The sequence below is a fragment of the Castor canadensis genome, chromosome 5 (genome assembly GCF_047511655.1).
Source record: "Castor canadensis chromosome 5, mCasCan1.hap1v2, whole genome shotgun sequence".
Classification (NCBI taxonomy): domain Eukaryota; kingdom Metazoa; phylum Chordata; class Mammalia; order Rodentia; family Castoridae; genus Castor; species Castor canadensis.
In genome coordinates, this window is record NC_133390.1 from 40733881 (window position 1) to 40755433 (window position 21553).

The 21553-nt window shown below is 32.9% G+C and overlaps 1 protein-coding gene and 1 non-coding gene across 2 annotated transcripts in view; one reads left to right on the top strand and one right to left on the bottom strand.

Moving 5' to 3' along the window:
- Positions 1-21553, top strand: part of Znf654 (zinc finger protein 654) — a 70211-nt gene that overhangs the window by 41360 nt on the left and 7298 nt on the right. Inside the window, exons 3-7 of the mRNA XM_020178322.2 lie at positions 148-229; positions 9962-10097; positions 12501-12703; positions 13352-13491; positions 19325-19466. Of these exons, the coding sequence (XP_020033911.2) occupies positions 148-229; positions 9962-10097; positions 12501-12703; positions 13352-13491; positions 19325-19466 (703 nt within the window). The remainder of the gene's footprint in view (positions 1-147; positions 230-9961; positions 10098-12500; positions 12704-13351; positions 13492-19324; positions 19467-21553) is intronic.
- Positions 18418-18554, bottom strand: LOC141423694 (small nucleolar RNA SNORA70). Its single transcript, XR_012448521.1, has one exon. It is a non-coding gene; the product is annotated as a small nucleolar RNA SNORA70 (small nucleolar RNA).

A 21553-nucleotide genomic window follows, 5' to 3' on the forward strand; every position in this document is an offset into this window, starting at 1 on the left:
GGATTTGTGTTAATTTTACCCATCCCTTCCCTTATATCCTTCCAAAAGAATTAGATTTTGGATTTTCTCTGGGGGCCCACTGTACTGAGGTTTTTGTGCCTATTTTAGATCATCCTTTTATATAAGACCACCATTTATTAATTCTAGGAGTTTCTTCGAGTTGCTGCTGTTCTTTGGAAGAGATGAGTTTTATGAAGAACCCTTAAAGGATATTCTTGGATCATTCCAGGTAAAACAGTTCACTATTTTTGCCTGCATTTAATACAGTTTTATTCTCCTAAAAATATACTTTACTGGTTATTTAAAAGTTTTGCTTAGAAGTTTTTATGGTCGCTAAGGTTGCAGTGTTTAAGGGCCTATTCTACTAGCAGATAATTAAGTATCTTAAAGTTAATTTTTAACTATATTCCCAAGCAGTTCATAGTCACAATTCCAATTTCACATTTGCTAGACCAGAGCTGCTACCACACATATAAATTCCTAAGCACATCTGGGCATATAGCCGCTTTTTATTGCTGTAATATAGAACTTTACATTGATGAAAAAAAACCTTTCTTTTTGCCTAGACTAGAAGCAGGCTGTTTATCCCATGCTACTTTTCCTTTGTCTGTACCCTGATCTCCCATCACAATAGCCTTGTGAATCTAGGAGGTAGAAGGGTTTTTTGTTGTTTTGCTTCTGAGTTTTCCATCTGGTGTAGGAGAAAGGAGAATAAATCAAAAAGGACAAAAGATCAAAACCTCTCTTGTAGAATCTTTTACTATTTACTTGTATCCTGGGATCACTCATCTGTCTTTAGCAGTATCTTATCAGGACTTTTCTGGGATAAAATAAAGGAAAACATTTTGAGCTCCTGCAGGAGCTCATTTCTAACATATCATGTATTTATCACTATGGTGTGAGGAAAAAAAAGGCTTATGGTCAATCAGTATTGAAATGAAAAATAATGTAAAATGAGGAACAAAATTCACTGTGAATGCTAGAAACTAGGATGAGTGCCTTATGCCAAGTACCCAGACAAGAAACCAGATTGAGGGATAGGCCACATAATTGGTTGACTGCATGTGATGAAAAAATTAAATACATGAGAAAAAGAGATAAAGACCCTCCAGTGGTATCTAGTAAGCTCTGTTCCATCAACAGCAGGTTAGAAAAAATAGTGGATGGTAGGGATTAGTCTTCATGTCTTTCGGGTGAGTGGGAGGAGGTAAGGGGATACCACATTCCAAGCAGGAAGACGCCAAGGCTATATTACTGCAAAAGCACTGTAAGAGGAAAGTAAAAAGTAATCAAAGGTAAAAGCCACCCATAAGAGCAGAGGTTTTTTTTTTTTTAAAGTTTAAGCCTACCCTGCTCACTGGGGTAAGTGTTGATTTTTCCTAGGCCTATAGATTTGCCACTAAAACCTTCCCAAAACCTAGACCATGGTCCCTTTTTAGAGTACTTAGAAACTTTTTTCCAAAGATTTACTTTGGCAAAGCCTAATATTGGTAAGCAAAACAACGTTTGGAGTGGTGGTTAAAGGAATACAACCATATCAGCTTTATAGCAAGGCACTTGTGAGGAAAGTTTCAAAATTGTATTTTCTGCTCAAAATATCTCTTCTTTCTTTGCTCTATTCCTTTTTGACTGCATATGACTTCTCCCTGTAAGTTTTTCTACCATTACCAAGGTACTAACCCTCCATATTCTATCTCTCCCTAAACTGTTTATCTGGTGGGTCAGAAACTGACTTTCATCACTGTCTTTCTAACAATTTAGTCTTAATCCCTTAATAAATGTTTGCAGTACATTTATTACAGTTAAATTATTTAAAATAAGTAAATTCACAGTTCATTTTCTGGAGCTGTCATTTTAATCACAGCATACAGAAGAGAACCTGTAGACATTAGCCAAACACATTTTCCCTTATAACAGACTTATTTCTTCTATTTAACAGTAGTAGCTCACACAGCCTGAAACCTGGAGTTTGTTTTATTGAGGACTGTTTGGAACTAAATAGTTGCTTCATTGTCTCCTTCAAGTGATTTTCTAAAGACAGGGGAATTCAATTAAAATAAAATAGCATGAGTCCATTCTGGTCTTCCTTCTGTCTATTCCTTTGTTAGTCTGCAGTTGTTTCTGATGTCTAGTCATTCTTTCTTAAAAAGTTCTTTCAGAGATGTATTGTTCTTACTATACTTTAATGAACAGAACAATTAGATGTATTTTCTGAAACTGTCTACTTATAGTCCATTAATTACCACCGTGAAATGGTGGACAGATCAATAATCTGTTCATGGGATGAAAACATCTAATATTTATGGACTTTGCTTTGACAATGTGTAGAAAAAAGGGAAATTGATATACACTTACTTGTGAGACAGGTATAAGGGAATGATTTCACTGCTATGAACAAAACATTTGACAAGTAATATACTTACCAAAGGAAATAAGAAGGATTGATAGTAAAATTAAGTTTAGAGCCTTAAATTGTTTTGTGAAGATTATATTGCTCAGGTAAATTTTATTGGAATGGGTAAAGCTCTGATAGTTTTCCATTGGCATTTATCTGTTTGAAATGCCTAATCCTACTTAATAGTACTCACATATTCTCCCTCAAAAATATTTGTACCTTCTGTTTCTTTAAAATAATCTTTTATTTGAGAAAGAAACTTACTTCAACTATTGAACTTGTACAACTTGAAGAAGTATAAGAGGAAGAGCTATTTGAGCCCACCAGGCCAAGAGTAAGCTTCCAAAAGGTAGGACAGTTGGTATCAATAGCTTGTATATATCTCAGGAAAAGCCAGTGTAATACATAGAATATCAGTCATTTCAATAGAGAGTACTAAGCACTATACATTGATAGTTATTCATGTATAGTATCCAATTATAAACAAAAACTTTTGTTCTGAGCACCTTGCTGTCTATCTAGTATTGTCAAGAGCAGGCATGTAAACACCTTTAAAATCAATGATAGGGTTAACTTTTGGAAACTAGCTTTAAGAACACACCATAGTTGAGGCATTCATTGTTTACTGAAAACAGATTGTATAGAGTATCCTAGCATAACAACTAGAACTTCAGAATATTAGTGCTTAAAGCAGTTTATGTTTTCCCAGAAAAAACATATCATAGAAAATGTAATCTGTTAGAAACAGTATTGGGCATTAAGTCTAGCCTCATCTTTACATTAATAATGAAATAAAGGACCAGGAAAATTCAGTTACTCATTTGTTCAAATAACTCATTGGAAGTTAAGTAACTTGTCTTATTTGTAGCATAGGTGGCAATGTGACCTGTCTCTTGACTGACTCCAGTGCTTTTTTTTTGCTAAGTTATTTTGTGTGTGTGCCTGTGTTCAAAAAAAAAAAAAAATCTTGCATATGTCTTGACTCAGGGCCCATAGTATTATAAATTAATCCTGTGATAATAGCATTTCTCTGGTAACTACATTAATTCATTATTTATTTAAAAATAATGGGCATGGTGGAGTATACAGTAAGCCCAACACTTAGTGAAGCACTTAATTTCAAGGAGAACACCCTTGAAATCTCAAGAGCTAATGGTAGGGCTAATTTTGCTTTAGTGTAGTGGTCACTAACCCATTTTGAAATTTGATTATGTTTTTAGTTGGTGGTTTTACTATAGTTATGATGGGCTTCTCATTCAGACAAAGCTAAGTAACATTTACATGTTACTCAAAGTTTTAAAACATGAATATTAAGTAGGGAATAGTTATACTTAAATACTATTTTTTTTCAAAAGTCCCCAAAAGGCATATCTTAAATAGTTCACTATGATGCTAAGTATTTTTAAAAAATCAAGTGTTTGTGTAACTTATATGCATTCATATATTTTTTATAATTTTGAGACTAGGAGTTACCTTTTAAATTATTTAATCTAATCCCTTTAATTTATAGGTCTGAAAATTGAGCTCCAGGGGTGTGAAGGCTTATAGAAGCAGAACAAAGGCCTAAGTATTTTCTCAACCCAATGCCACATTCCCTAATGTATTCTATGTAATGACACAACCATGTATTTGCAATAATAATGTACACTGGAAAAAGAAAAGGTTTAATGAAGTGGTTTGTGGTTATTACTATCTGAAGAGATTGGTGATCTAACTAACATTTTAAAACCTTCTGAAGACTACCTTATTGGGGAGACAGGAGATGAAAAAAGTTCAGTTTGCTGATCTGAGTAATGAGTGATAGTGGATAAAGACCTCGACCAGAGTGGTAACTGAAAAATGACAAGGGAGAAACAGATAGGAGATGTTAAGGAAAATTGATGTAACGTTAGAATCAATAGAAGACAAAGACAAGTTTTTAGTCACAAATACCAGTATAAAAGCAAATAATGCCTAAGACCAAGGGTAATCTCCAGACTTAAATATAGTACTTTACAGGTTTCTTTTTTAAAACTTTGGGCACATATATTCACAATTATTTATTATTTATGGGATGTTTACATCGTGAAACAAATTTACATTAAAAATGATAAAATACTGATCCTAATTTAACTGTAAATATTGTTTGGTAGCAGTATCATTGAAATATGCTTTGATTTGGAAATTTAATGCATTACCATACAGTGATTCAAAGTCTAATTTCATGTTCTGTTTACTTTGATGCTTGGTTTTTAACTTCTGTAATAGGTGAAGAGGATACCTTTGGTATATCCAGGTGAAAACAATGATCTTTTCTAAATCATGATATTCAGTTTAAAATGTCTTTCACCAATTATGCAGTTTTGCTGAAATTTGACTACTAAATTTTTATTATTCCTAAAGTCAGTTAGTGACTAGGTTTTGAATTCAGGGCTTCATGCTTGCAAAGTAGGTGCTCTACCACTTGAGCCACACCTCTAGTCTGTTTTACTCTGGTTATTTTGGAGATGGAATCTTTGAACTATTTGCCTGGGATGGTCTCAAACAGCAATCTTCTCAATCTTAGCCTCCCAACTAGCTAGGATTACAGGCATAAGCCACTGGTGCCTGGCTAATACTAACCATTTTTTTTAATTACTTAAAATGCTTCAAATGAAAATTTTTCAATAGAAGATGTGGTTTCAATCTATATAGCCACATATTGTTTGTTGGTAACAACAGTCAGGTAATGATGCAATTATTTTCTCCATAAAAACTTTAATTTGAAAAACAGTAACTTTTTCATTGTTATAAATGTTCCCTTTATTTTATACAGGCAAACTCAGAATGTTTATGTTTTTCAAAAACATAAGATAAATACTCAGGCACTTATCATGGAAAAGAACAGCCAATTAGGGATAGCTTTCTTCTTATAAAACATGTAACATCTTTAAATTTGAAAACTTATTAAAAGTGTTTTACTGTTAGATAACCATGATTAGAGGACACCATGATCATTCTCATTTCATTTCAAAGTATTGTAAAGACTTGACTGTATTTTTAAGGGAATGTTTTCATAAAATTAACCATATTGAAGACCTTTTACATTTTTGCTTCAATTTGTGATAGTAACTTACTTTTGAATGAATTTGATACATGGTATTCTATAACTTTACTCTGGAATCTATAATTCATTTAAAGTAAGACAGATATCCCATAGTGCCTTAACTTACAGAGATTCCCCCAAAACTCTCTTTTGATCAAAAAGTTATTATTTAAATAATGTGGGTTTTTTTTTTTTTTTACATACCTTTCCTATCTCTTTTTGAAAAAGCTTTTAACTATCTAGGAAAGTAAGATTTTAAAATGTTAATGTAAGGTCTTCTTATATAAGTATTAGAAGAGTTGAGTGATAAAGATTTTTAAGACTATAGGAGAGTAATTAAGTTATGAATTGAAGTAGCTAGTGGCTTGTCGGGGGAAATGAATGGGACAGTGGAAACGTAGATTTTAGCCAGGGGTGTTATAGTACACCTATAAATCCTAGCATTTGGATGGCTGAGACAAGGATGAAGAGTTTGAGTCCAGTCTGGGTTACATAAGCCAGACCTTTCTCACACACGCACACATACAGAAAGTTTTTTGTTCTTGTTCTTAAAGATAAAATTTAGATAGGTTTATGGAAGTTGTAGGCGAAAGAAAGTGACATGAGAAAAAGGCACAGGAAAGAGAATAGCAAGGTGAATTTTGTCAATGTGGCAGAGACTAGGTTGGAGAAAAGAATTTGATGTGTGATAAGTGAATGAATAAATGTTTAGACATAAGGAATTTTATCCTACAATAAACTGCTGTAGGGATCAAACCAATATGTAGAAGCATGCAAACTGATCTACAGCTTTATAGACATGTTGTCTTCTTTAAAATGGCTACCAGGGATGGGGGAAGTGGCTCAAGTGGTAGAGCATTTGCCTAGCAAGAGCAAGTCCTGAGTTCAAGCCACAGTACAGCAAAATAAATAAAATAAAGTAAAATAAAATGGCAAACAGTTTAGGGAAAAGAAATCTTCCTTCTTGAAGAAAACATTAAGCCCACTCTACAGAGGATTCTGAAAAGAAAAGTGAGATGTAACAGCTGTGATTTCTCCCTATCATTGTGAAAGACACAGATTGAATAGAAGTAATGGAGGGAATTGTATTTACCACACTGCAGCGGGTAGCAATAAGTTGATGACTTAACAAAGGATTAAGTTAATGTACATGCCGAATCTATCACTGAAAACATTCTAAAAAAATCCACTATGCATGTATCGGAGAGATAAAGTTGTCAATACTACAGTGGTTTACATGCTTCCTTACTTACTTTGGAGGTATTAAATTCAGTATCATACAAAAAAAGCCATCATACTATTTAAGGAAGGAGTGAAAAGTATTTTCAAACTTATTTGTTCTCTGACTTTTTAGGAAACCACAATGAAATATTTATTTCAGTTCTACTTCCTTTTTAGAGTGATTTCCCATAGGTGCTTCTTCAAAATATGTTCTAAGACCTAACAAGTAGATACAAAAAATAAAACTTCATATATATAGATATAGGTCTAGATAACTATATCTATATATATCTCCATATTTAGATTTTTTTTGAGACAGTGTCTCACTACCTATCCTAGATGGGCCTGGAACTTTTGATCCTTCTGCCTTAGGCTCCCTACAAGGGCTGGGTTTGTAGACATGTACCACCATGCCTGGCCCATTTATAATTTTTGTCTTTGAAAATTTACTTAGTTTACTAGTTTATAATAGGACTGGCAGGAGTATAAGTATATAATTTATAATCACATGTATAGAATACACATTAAGTATAGGAGGTGCAGTCAAAAACACACTCCACTTGATGCCGTGGCATGCACCTATAGTCTCAGCCAACTGGAGAGTGAGATAGGATGGCAGGATTGTTTGAGGCCAGTCTGAACAACATAGTGAAACCCAGAGTTGCCTGTGGGTGGGAGTGGTTTAATATACAGATTGTCTGGGCTTTCTCCTAGAAATTCTGATTGGGTGGTATAGATGGAGGCCTGGGAATCTGTTTAGCACAATTTCCATGTGTTTCTTATTTTTAGTGAAGTTTGTGGGAATTGGCAGTATACCTTGACTTCGACTTGAATCTACTTCTAAATCCCTCAGCACAGATGGCTGTATTATTGATACCTATCTATCCTTAAACAGTTAGAAAGACGGGCTGTCAGCAGCAGAACTATATTTAACAGTGACGTTTAGGTGTCCAGCTTAGCTTATTTCTTATGGTTTGATTGAGTGAAAAGCCAGCAGATAATAATTGAGTTTTAGGGGCAGTAATATATATGTGTAGAATAATTTACAATTTTGTTTATTTTGTGAAGTTTGATATTGTTTTTAATCAAGAAGTTGCTGCTACAGATCATTACTATGTTCTACCTAAACTAAAAAAAAAAAGGCTGATCAATAACTTTATATTTGCCTTATTTGTTATGAACGATCTAACATGCTGACATGTGGAAATGCAGAAATTATGTATATATGTATTTATGGTACTCAGGATTGAACACAGGGCCTCCCCCTTGTTAGACAAGTATTCTACCACTTGAGTCACACCCCCAGTCCTGAAATGTAGAATTTTTTTTAATAATAAGGCTGCTGGGTGTCCTTAAATAAAATATTTATTCAAAATGTTAAAAAGTGGTATAAGAAATAAAGCTAACATTTATTGAGTGCTTACTGTGAGCCAGGCACTGCTACAAGTAGTTTTTAATACTATATATTATTATTTAATCTTTACAACAATCCTATGAAGTTGAGTTTTTTTAGTAACCACTTGCAGAGGAATTAACTGATGGAGCACAGATTAAGTAACTTACCCATTGTTTATAGGATTTTTGTTTGCCTACTTGTTTTAATTTGGGAACACCCTTATATAACCAATAATCATTATGTTTGGATTTAATGATCCTTCCACTTATTTGACTGAATGATTCCTTTCCTTAAAATTTGATGTCTTCGAGTGTGGTGGCACATGTCTGTAGTTCCAGCTACCCTGCCCAGGAGCCCACGAGTTTAAGATCACCCTGGGCAATATAGTGACACCCTTTTTTCCTTATTTCTTCTTTGTTCATTTGTAAAACAAATAAAATCTCTTACTTTATTAACCAGGAAGTAAAAGTGGAATATAGAAATCGGTTTTTTAGTCTAAAAATGGGATGTTCAAATGTGGGAAAATATGCCATTTTAATACAAGTAAAATATTACTAATCACTTCAAATAAACATGCTGTCTGATGATTCATCTGATAAGTAAAATTTTTGAAGATTTTTTTTTTAACTTAAAGCATTGCTTATAGGATATAATTTTTTAGTGTCTGAGGTATTTTGTAAGCTTAGAAAGAAATGCTGGCAATTATTTGTGTTTTAATTGTTATACAGATAACACAGCCAGTTTCAATGTCTAGTTTTTTCTTAAGGCTTTAAGCTCAACTTAGTGTTTATAAATGTAATAATTTCACTAGGTTAGGTAACTAACCTTTTAAGATTGGCAAATTAAATTTCCTGAAATTTTTAAAATTTTATTTACTTTTTACAACTCTGGGGTTTGAACTCAGGGACTACAACTTGAGCCACTCCACTAGCCCTTTTTTATGATGTGTTTCTTTTTGAGATAGGGTCTTGCAAACTATTTTGCCTGGGTTGGCTTCAAACCGCAATCCTCATGATCTCTGCCTCCTGATTAGCTAGGATACAGGTATGAGCCACCAGCACCCGGCGAAATTGTTTTTTAATAAACAATGTGCATAATGAATCTATCAACTAAACAAATCTCATAAATCTAAATCTAGTAAGTCAAATTATTACAATCAAATTCAGTAAACCAAGTTTTCCTAAATATTGAACATTTTACAAACTTAACTTCTGTTACAAGTTTCATGTTGCAATGAAAGCTGATTCTCTGAAAGCATCTCTTGTATCTTATTACTGACCTTATCAACACATCTTTATCTTAAACTTGGCAAACTATAAATCTAAGTATTCAACAAAGGGGAGTAGAATTTTCCATCTTCTAGACTTCTACCACAACTTAGATTATGTATTTAGCATAAATAGAGGACAGAAGGGTACATGTGTCTACTGGTCAACCAAAGTGTGGTTACTAATTAGTGTTCTTTCTGCACCTTATCCCCAGCTTCTTATTACTAGATTCTTGGTCACCATTTTTAAGTGGAACTTAAGAACACTCATGTAAATTTAACTGAACATTTTTGGTTTTTTTGCAACCTGGTTCTCTTCCTTCCTAGAAGTGATGCATCCTGTTTTTCCCTTCAGTTCCACTTCATCCCTGTTTTAGTGGGATTTTCTAAGTCTAATTATGTACATACTGTGTAACCTTTGGCATTAAAGCCTATTTGTGGCTAAATTAGGTTACAATAATATTCCTCTCTCTTTTAAAACTTAATAGTTGTCTTCTCTGGCCATTATTCATTTAAGTGATAATGATGATCAAGTTTAGAGTCATTTTACTGACGATGATGAAATTTAGTTTTTAATCCCTTTAAATTCATAAAGCCAAAATGATTTTTCTCTCCTAGGAATGCCAGAATCACCTCCGCAGATATGGAAATGTGAATCTGGAACTGGTGACTCGAATCATTAGAGATGGTGGCCCATGGGAAGATCCAGTGTTGCAAGCTGTTCTTAAAGCCCAGCCAGCACCTCAGGAAATAGGTACTTCAGGAGAATGAAAATGAAAACAAACATTCGTGAGATATAAACATAATTTTGTTTTCTAACTGGAACAGTAATAGTTTTCTTTATTTAGTAATACTGAATAGTGGAATAACATATTTTCAAATGAAAAATGTTTAATTTGTTCCTCTAACTTTGCACAAAATAATTTTTGACACCAGATTAGGTACATTAATTTATAGTAATGGGAATTGAGAGTGTTAACATATTTATGAAATGTTGATTAGAGGAGTTAGTTTTTGTCATTTGAGGCATATTATTAAAATATGTTTAAGTAGGAACATCTAAAAAAAAAAAAACTAAACTTTTCACATTATATGGACGGAGTCCCTCCATAAGGGCTAGAACTTTTACTTTACTGACTCCACTATTGTGGTATATATATTACTGCAGTTAATTCAGTGACTGATGCAGAGTAGATGCTTAATGTGAGTATGTGGTGATTGGATGCATGAATGAATTACTTAAGTAAGTTTCAATTATAAATACTACAGAGAAGAATTTCTCAAACATCCTCCACTGATAAAAGTTGTTTCATCCCCTTACTACCTGCATCCTTCATTGACATTGGCTCCTGTCAAACAATGAGCCAAAATTTCTTTTTGAGGCAGGAAGCTCTGTTGGGTGTTCTGATCTAGTTACTCTTTTTGTTTACCATATTGTTAAAATGCTCTAAGCAGACTGTGTGACACCAAAAGAGAAGAGAAAAGACCTCCCAACCCAGGAACTAGTTAGATGTTGGTCTGGCAACAAACACACTTCACATCCCTAGAATGTGCTGGGCAGGTTAGAATATTTGCATTTGTCCCAGTTAATGAGTAGAATAGGTTATGAGTAGACCTGAGAAGAGAAGGGGCTGACTCTCAGGATGAAGAGCAAGCATGCAATAGACACAAGTGTGGAGTTATGATGCTGAGAAAAGATAAAGCAGTAAGACAAGAGAAGCAGTGCAAAATGGTGGAGTAGGATGGGAAATAGGAGGAGACTACAAAAAAGGCTGTGGAGAACCCAAGGGATATAAAGGAGACTAGTACTTGGTGTATGGATCTTGGAAAGGGATTAAAGAAAAAGGAAAACCCACGAAGGGAGACGGTTGAAGCTAAGGAGGAACAGTTGGGTTATTTGGGAGAATCATTAGTTAAATATAAAAAAGGCAAGGGTCACAACTGGAGAAAATGGAAAATGTTGCCAAAGGAGAAAATGGGTAGAGAAACACAAAACTTCAAAATGAGTGAGAACAAGGGAAAAGAAAGTTTGGGCTTTTAGGGGAGCTTTTAGGCTTCTCCAAGTAGTAGCTAGAACAAACCTATTACTGGTTGGTCTGAGGGTTGATGCAGCTTTAGACTGGGAATGACATTAAAATAATAAATATTCCTTTTAAAACTTCAGTAGCATACCTAAGTTTGTGAAAAGTTGCTCTACAGTCTCATTAATATGGATGACTTTAGTTAGTGATCATTAGGGCAAAGATCAGACTGAAGTTTATTTCTGTAAGAACTCTAAGTCAGTGTTTGCTTATCATACTGTTGTACAGTTATAAGGCAAATGTTTAAGCTAAAATAAAACATTAGTCAGTTGCACTTTGATAGCTACCGATTAAACATATATAAGTAATTTAAAAACTTTTATATTCAAAATCATAAAACAGGGATTCCAGTTTTGGCTTTGCTACTTAACTTTTTTTTTTGTCCTTGGGAAAGTCATTTGACCTCTCTTAGACTCTGTTTTGTGATCTCTAAAATAGATATCATAATACCTATCGTAAGGTTGTTGTTAGCTCTAAATAAATTTGCATAGGTAAGTTGCTGTGTGAAAGCATAAGTCAGTAATTATCCTTAGTGATATATTGAACTTACATTAATAAGCCAGTCCTATTGACATTTTAGATTAATTTTATAAAAAGTAGTAAAATAAATACATCTTATGACCCAAATTTTCATTATTTTAGATTACATTTCTCTTTAATTAATCAGAATTAATATGATTTTAATGTGCTAATTTGGATTCAGTCTTTTAATCATGTAGAAATGAAATACTAGGCCTAAAGAAGATAAAGTACATAATCTTAAACAAGAAAGGCATCATAGACTCTGCTACTTGAAAAATATTTTTAACATATTCATGAACTAAAAAAAGAAAACTTAATTTCTTCCCTTTTTAGAATTTTATTTTTTTATTATTTTTTAGACTGAGAAGAATTCAACTAGTATTTCCCTTATTTTCATTTTTCTAACTATGCAATTGAATGTTCTTTGCACAAATACAGTTCTACAAAAGACAATATTATTGAATTAAATAACCGGTTAATCTACTAAAATGCCATATTTAAATGTCAAAGTTTGAATCTTTTTAAAGTAATAATCTGTTTTCTTTTCAATACAGTAAACAAGTACTTAAGTTCTGAAAATCCACTGTTCTTTGAGCTACGAGCAAGATACCTAATTGCTTGTGAACGCATACCTGAAGCAATGGCTCTTATTAAATCATGTATAAATCACCCCGAAATCAGTAAAGACTTATACTTCCACCAAGCACTCTTCACATGTCTGTTTATGTCACCTGTAGAAGATCAGCTTTTCCGGGAGGTATTGTTGGAGACTGTTTTTACCTATTAACAATTTTAACCCTATCAAGAAATAAAAAAGATAGACTATTGTAGAATTCCTTTTGATGTAATACCAAAGATTTAAAGATTATATTATCTAGCATCACCTAAATACGTTTTCTTTGGTCACCATTCTTTAAGTTCATGGTAAATAGACTCTGATATTATCAAATGATGAAATTCATAAATAAACTGACTAATAACTATTATTTCAACTTTTGGTGTGACAAAAGAGGATTATGGTTTTGCCTTTTAAATAAAGTACTAAGAATTTAAATGCTTTTATTTTTCATCTTAAAAAAATAAAATAAATACATCTTTCCTAAAATGGATCCTACTTACCCATAGGTCATGGACATTAATACAATTTCAAGTGGGGGTGGCAGGGAGGTGGCCCATGTGAGTAAATGTAAAAATGATTTAAAAAAAAAGATTACAAGTACTTACTGTAAAATGTATGTAGGTACAATACAGTGAAACTATGAAACCATGAAAATATTTCTATGGTTCATAATTGTCTTTGTAGAAGAAAACTAGAAATCTAAGTATTTTCTTCTGAGTATTTAAACATTCACTGATCGGTTTTAGACATTCTTAGTGGTATGAACTGATCTTTCTTTTCTTACAGCATTTACTGAAAACTGATTGTAAGAGTGGAATTGATATCATCTGTAACACTGAAAAAGAAGGAAAGACTATGTTAGCCTTGCAACTCTGTGAATCCTTTCTTATTCCACAGCTCCAGAATGGGGATATGTACTATATATGGTAAGTGTTCCTAATACAGAAATTGAAATGGTAAAGAGAGGAACAGAAGGAGAATTGATTAGGAAAGTTTGCAGTTTATATTTTCATTAAAATTGTGTGAAACGTTAAGCTACTATTTAAAAAAGTTAGTTGTGCAAAAGCCAGTATTTGTAAGAAGGAACTAGATATTTCAAAAAGAAAAAGATCACGTCACTAATTGTTTTGTAATTGAAAGTTTTAGTTCACTTTTACAAAGTACATTCCCTAAAAAATGTTTACATTATAAGTAATTTTCATATAATTACATGTATACTCTTATTTCACACTCATTCCCTAAGAATCCATAACTCAGTTTTATTAAACTAAGTGATCACAAAATCAGAAAGTGCAATGTAAGCATTTTGTCACATGCCACTAATTGACAGTTTAAATGTTTAAGATATTTGTTATAATGAAACAATTATGCTTAAAATTAAATTTGAGCATGAGTTATTAAAAACATATTAAACTATTTATAAAAGTTATTGGTAGGATATTTGAAATAGCAAGTTGCCTTGCAATCATGTAATTTAAAATGTGGTTTCAGTACCTTTTCTTCAAGTGCTACTAGGTGAAGTCATGCTTGTAATTTTTAAGATATTCTCTCTCCTCCAGGACACACATAACCACCCCAAAAAAAAAATAATCCTACCAGTTTGCCATATCATTAATTCTTAAGAGAAAATTTAGCTTCATTTGCTAGACATAATCTTCTAAAATGATCATGGGCTATAAACATTTTTTAATCAATGCTTTTGAATTTTAAATTCTTAAATACTGAAGATAATTCTTTGAAGGCATATAGCTTCAAAGCATACTTGAACATTCTTGTTTTATAGATTAAAATGTTCAGACATAGAGACAGACTCAAATAACTAATTAGTAGTGGGACTTGGACTAGAAACAAGTACAGTTCGAAGGGAGTATACTTTTAGTTAGATTACGCTAATGTTATTCAAAAGTATAGGATACAAATGAAGAGAGAAGGAGGCAGTAGTTAGACATTTTTAAGTAGTCTTGAAAGTATTGTCATTTTTAATATACAGGTACTCCAAAATGAATTCTAGTCAAAACTGTTAATAATAAAACTTTTCTGATAGGAATAAGAATGTTCTCTGCCCTTAGTTCTACAAAACTATTTAAACAGGGTATCTTTAGTCTTTTACCAATAAGTAACAAACATATGCAAATGAAACAAAAACAGGAAAATTCATTTTCTTCTCCTCTTGGCTAACAAATTTCTGCTTTTTAGGGAGGGTCCTTAAATTGGAACAATGCCTATTTTCTGGCTACAGGCCAAGGTAGCCTCTAAGGATAGAATATCCAGAAAGATGTTTTACCTGCGTGTTTTGACCCTTCTGTTTTGAAAGCCTGAATTTTGATGTCCTGCCCTCCTGTGTCTTCTATCCTCTATAATTTTTGAATACCAGAACCATTTTTCTTACTTCTAAAAGTTTTTAACTGTAATTTAAAGGACAGAGTTTTCTTTAGCCTTTTTTGTCTGTTTTATACTGGCCTGCTCTATATTTACCCACTCAGTGAACAGAACTGAACCCATTATTCATTCTTGCTGTATCTCATTTAAGACAATGGGTCAAGCTCCTACCCCCATTTATCTTTTTACTATTACTAGTAACAATAACAATGATGATAAAAAGAGCAGCTGCTGGGAGGGGGTGGAGTGGGTGGTAAGGGAGGGGGTGGGGGCAGGGGGGAGAAATGAACCAAGCCTTGTATGCACATATGAATAATAAAAGAAAAAAAAAGAAGAAGGAACAAGAAAAAAAAAAAAAAAGAGCAGCTGCTAAAAATTAGTGGATACCTATACTCTATTCTTTATATATGCATTTATCTCATTTAATCCAGCAACAATATAGAATAAATAATAATGTGTTTAAGCCATTCACTTAGTAAATAGTGATGCCAGGATTCAAATAAGCAACTTAACAGTATCTGCTGCCAAACATTATGTACTATAAATGGGTCAAGTTTAAAAAAAAAAACCTCAATGGTATAAAGGTGAACATAGACCCTGTTATAAGTCTTTACTTTAGACACTAGATAGCCCAATGATTTTTTTAGTATTTCAAAGGGTCCTTTATTACCTGGGAAGTATGTTTGTACACTGAACGGGCACTGTGTTTTCTAAATGATCCTCTGACCAAAAGAATATGTAAGCTTCATTTAAGTTGCCCTTTTGGATTTCTGAATGAAGTTTTTGGGCAGGTTTTCCTTGTTTATTTTTGATCTGCTTCCAAAATCCAGTGTCCAAGAAAAACCTAAGATCCCATTTAATAAATGCATTTAAAATGGAGTTTTATAACCATATTCTGAGATTTCTGCATTGCCTGCTAGAAAGCTGAGCTCTATCTGATAGACCTCTTCTGGCTTTTGTTTTACGAAGTTTTCTGCTGATTTAACAGAGACAAATGGAAATGAGATGTTTGTCTTAAAAATTATTTTGTTCCTTAAGAATAAAGGACTAAATTAGAAAGTAAGTATGTATGTTCACTTATGTAATTGTCTCTCCCTTGATTTCCAGTTACAATTTTTTTTAAAAATATGTTGTTGATATTCCATATCTTCTTAAATATAGTTTATCTGTTTACCTTCTCCATCCATATCCCTTTTTTCATAAAAATACTTCTGATTGAAAATGTTCTTCATCATCCTTTATCTCAGTCCATGTATATACATCTTACTATTTTTCCCTCAGGAGACTTCAGCATTTAGGAATACAGTAGTTACCAGATTACCAGGACAGGACAGATTATAGGTCAGTAGTACTAGCATGTTTGAAACCATGGGTTCCAAAAGCACACACACACAAAAAAACCTTATCAGGCAACAGATATTTATTGAATAAACCCACTGCTTGGTATTAGGGAGGTTGTAAAACAAGGAATGAATATACAAAACTAGTGATTAATTAAACACCAGTATATGTTAGATATTTCATTTGTCTCTCTTGATTCTTTCATTAAAGAGTTAAGTTAAATAGAATAAGGAAAAAGATTTTAAAGAAAATAAATTGAGCATTGACTTTTTAACTTTATTTTTAAAATACCAGTCACTATATCCACATCAATAAATAGCTCTCTTTCCCTAATCATGTCTCTGTAGATAACTTCTGAAACCAAAGAATTTAATGAAATAAGTGTATCTTTAAAATCATTGTTTTCAAACATTAAAACAAAACAAATGAAACCCAAAAACTCAAGATGCTGAATAGCAATAATCTCATATTATGTGTAAGAAAACTGTAGATTAAAGAGATAAAAATCACACAGCTAGTATAAAACAAAATGGGAATTTAGACGAGATCCAGGGGCATTCAGGGTGGTATGGCGGTAGATTATAGTTGGAATTTAGACAGTTTGCAAGTAACAGAACTATATCTAACTAGTATAGAGAAATGTTAATATTTTTTGAAAGCATGCTGGAGTATGATATGAACGAGAAGAACATGGACACAATTGATCCTTAAAGATAATTGCTACCAGGGACACTTGAGTTTGCATGTATTTTTCAAAAATCTGTTTGCTCCACTCTTGGCCTCATTTTCTCCTACTGCAGACCAGCAGTAACACAAACAGTTCTCAGGCTTCATAGTTTAGAGCTGAGAACACCCCAAGGACTCTGGCCTGACCTGGGTTAGTTTCCTACTCTTGAATTAATATCTTAAGTTGGGAGGAAGGATCACATAGGAGACATGGTCACAGGGTTCCACTTTTGTATGTTAGGGTATTCTCAGAAGAGCTTGGCTCACTGTGAATGCAGTAGTACCACTCCATTTACTGCATAATGCTATACTGAAATCTAGGTCTCTCTTATTCCCAGGTCCATGTTCTCCACTAAATAATGTATCACTGGAAATATTTACAGTGTAATAATAGACCCTACATATATATGGGAGCATATGAAAGATATAAATGTTCTCCCTCATATGCGGACTTTAGATCTAGGGCAAATGCAGCAATGTGGTTGGACTTGGGACACAGACAAGGGGAGAGCACATATGGGAGATACAGGAATAGGTAGAAAACCCAAAACATGAAAGCATTTGATGTCCCCACTCCAGAGGAACTCATACAGAAACCTTAAAGCGAGAGAGGTTAACATGAGAAGGGGATCAGGAACCAGTGTAAAGATCAGTTAGAGATGAATCAACTTGGGTTGTAACACATTTGTACATGAAAGCAATGCTAGGAATCTCTCTGTATAGCTGTCCTTATCTCAACTAGCAAAAATGCTTTGTCTTCCTTATTATGCTTATGTCTTCTCTTCAACAAAATTAGAGGTAAGGGCAGAACAGGTTCTGCCTGGAAGTGAGGGAGGAGGGGGAGTAGGGGGGAGAGATGACCCAAACAATGTACGCACATGTGAATAAATGAATAATAAAATTTTTTTTTTAATTTCAAAAAAAATCAGTATGAAGGATAAGATGTATTCTGAACTAGGCAACCCTTTAGTTTGGGGTGTTCATGAAAGTTTATGTGAAGACACACTTTGACATGGTCATTGCAGAACAAATCATCTTAGAAATGAAGAATTACTTTCCAAGTAAAGCAAAAATGAGAAGAAAGGATATAGTCTTTCTGTTGCTATCAATACTAAATAACATATTGAAAAAGCACTAAATAAAATGATCAAGGAAGCTAGAAACATCAGCATAGCAACCACTATAGAAATATAAGTGTAAAATTAAAGGGCATAAGGTGGCACTGGGAAGGGGGACATAGGTGAGAGCAAAAAATGTAATTCAAATACAGACACCAGAAAATAAACAAGATCTAACAGGAATGTTTACTATTAATGGTTGTTCTAGAAAAGATCAAAAGCATACTGCATACCTGTCTGAATTCCTAAATTGGGAACAGCAGAAGATCATGATGGACCATTGGAAAGCCCTATCTCTAAAGGACCCTTAAGTGTAACTCAAGCAAGCAACAGTCTTAATATACTACCAAGGATGCTGCTGTTTGCAGCTACTGCATACTGGACCCCCATGTGGAAAGGAGTCCAGCCAGCCTAAATATGTCCACAGATTTAATACTTGTATGTGCTGGACTCAAAGTACATACTCAATGAATCACATTTTTACACATTTCATTAATTATTTTAGTACTTTTATGTTATGATGCTGTGTATAACTTTATGACAAGTTCTAAAGAATACTAATTTGCTAAAAAATGATATTCAGATATATCAATTATGTCAAATGATTTGCCTCAAAACCCGCTGCTCTTAGCTATGTTCATCCAATACTTGGCTAGATATTAGAAAATAATCTACCTATGAAGTACACTAAATAGTGTATGCCTTGTCTGTTTTAAAGTACTACGTTATTAGAAACCAAATGATCTAAAGTATAAAACTTCAGAATCAATACAATATACTTAAAACTGTTAATCTGTATTATTTTTGGTATCTTGATAGACTGAAAATAGTCTACAACACTGGTTTCTAAATTTTCAAGTAAGATATTGAAAACCAAAGTTTATGGTTAAGTTCTATCATTGATATTGGTACAGTGGGATTAGAACTTCTGTTTTGATCCAGTACTATCGATGTCTTAGGTATGCCAGTATATCATGGAAATTCATTCCTTATTAAGAAATTTCTGATCTCCTTTCCTCCCAACCTTTTTTAATCTCATATAGGTAGCCCAAGTAGCCTAGGGGTTAATATAATACACATTTACAACCACTTTGTATATATCCCAGCTAGGGTAATATGGAATCAGGGAAATGTACTAATGCCTGTTTTTTAATAAACTGTATTTTTGATATTTCTCTTTTTTTCTCATTTGCAGGGAGTTGATTTTCATATGGAGTAAACTACAGCTAAAATCTAATCCTTCAAAACAAGTTTTTGTAGATCAATGCTACCAGCTTTTAAGAACAGCAACTAATGTGAGAGTCATATTTCCTTTCATGAAAATCATTAAAGATGAGGTAAATAGGATATATTTATCCCTCGAATTTTAAATTAAACTTAAATGACAACTTACTGAAACTTGAATATATTATAAAATTTATTTGATTATAAAATTCAAGGTAACGAGAATTTTAAGGCCACATTCTCCATGTATTACATCCTCCTCTCCCTCAGCTCCAAATCTCCTATATATTATGAAGGGTATGCATAAAGAGAAGAACTGAAATAAGATAAAAAGCCAATTTATTGTTGCTTAAAATTTAACATGGGGACAATTGCTTCCATAAGAACCTATTATTTCTTTTCTTGTAACTAAAATAAGTTTGTCACTTTTAAATATTATCCTGAGTCCCACTTGTAGAATCATAATTTGCAAATGAATTTTATTATCTATAGGTAATGTCTGTTCCCTGTCACAGAGAAACTTAGTTAATAGTTTTAACTGGTGTTTATGTCAACAGGAACAATAATTCAAAGATGTTTTTGAGACTTAAGGACAAGTTTTAAAGTATTTATTTGAAGTAATTGTAAGAACACATTACCTGTTTTTAAAAATAGACCTGAATCAAACTTTTCTTGGTCCATTTGCCAATTTGTATAATTCTACATATGAATCTTACATTGACATTTCTCCCTCAAATATTAACAAGACCTGAATGCAAAGAGGAAAGATAAAATCACCCTACAGTTTTAGCTCCATTAAATTGACTCTTTATGTGAGTTACTTATAAGTATATAAGGAGGCATCAATTATATAATGTGTTTTAATTTTTTCCTCTAAACCTCCCCCTCTCCCCAATGTTAACAAGACTTTCAATAGAAAAACAGGAAAGATAAAGCCAATCATTTTGAGGGTTACTTTTTAAATATGTAAGGAGGCAGCCATTAAATAATACAATTTTTTTCTTATGCTTTTATTACATTCATTATTATATCACTCATTAGATATGAGTGTGTAGTGATCACATTCCCATGATATAAAGTTGGCAGCAAAGTATCAAAGGATTTTTTTCCCTTTTTAGTTCTAATTTATTTTGCTAACTGTATTCATAACATCCTTACTATATAGTGAAATATCATTCAGATGTTATTGTCAATGGTCAACCCTTCCCACCACCAAAAATGAGAAATAAACTATGGCACAGAATATTTGTTCACATTTCATGTCTATCAGAATCATCTGTAGAACTTTATTTTTTAAAATAAAGATGTATCCATAAATATGTATATGTGTGTGTGTGTGTGTGTATATATATATATATATATATATATATATAGAGAGAGAGAGAGAGAGAGAGAGAGAGAGAGAGAGAGAGAGAGAGAGATACACATATATGTATGACTGTCATTGAACCAAAAGCTGAGAAAAGTTATGGCAAGTTTATGTTCTGCTGCTTATTACAGAACTTTCTTCTTTTCACGTATCTAGTCAGCCTAAGAATACATCATATGAGGAAAAAAATCAAAGATGAAGTAAGCATTAAAATATGATGCCTAAAAATTTATATTCTACTAAAAACACTTTTGTTTGATGTAACGATCATTCATTTCCCTCAGTTTTGTGAAAAAGTGTAGTTACACTGCTGTGTGAGTTCAGGAGACATTACAGACAGTATTATCTGAAAAGGCTTCACAGAGAAAGAGACTTTAACCTGGGGTTTGAGTAATAAGACGAAGGTACTAACATTTGTAGAAGATTTTATAGTTTACAGTGCACTTTTCCCTCATTTTGTCATTTGTTTTTCATGTTCTGTGACATTAATAAGAATAGTAGAGAAACTTGGTCAAGTAGGTTAGATGGGAGATGAGACAAATCTGAATGACTGTGGTGGTGTTGGGGTGGGGGCGCATACTTCTTGAAGATCCTAAAGGGATCTAACACTTCACTAAATGTTGTCACTACAGTTCATAAATACTCTGAAACTATTAAAAGATACCAGATAAGGAACTAGTCTGATCCCATTTTTGATGATCTTAGAATTTTTAAGCTTGAGCATCTGAACATAGTATATAATCATAAGAGACAAGAAAGAGGATGTATATATAGAACTTAGGAGAAAGTGAAGAATTCTGTTTTGAACCAATGAATTTAGAATTTGTTATA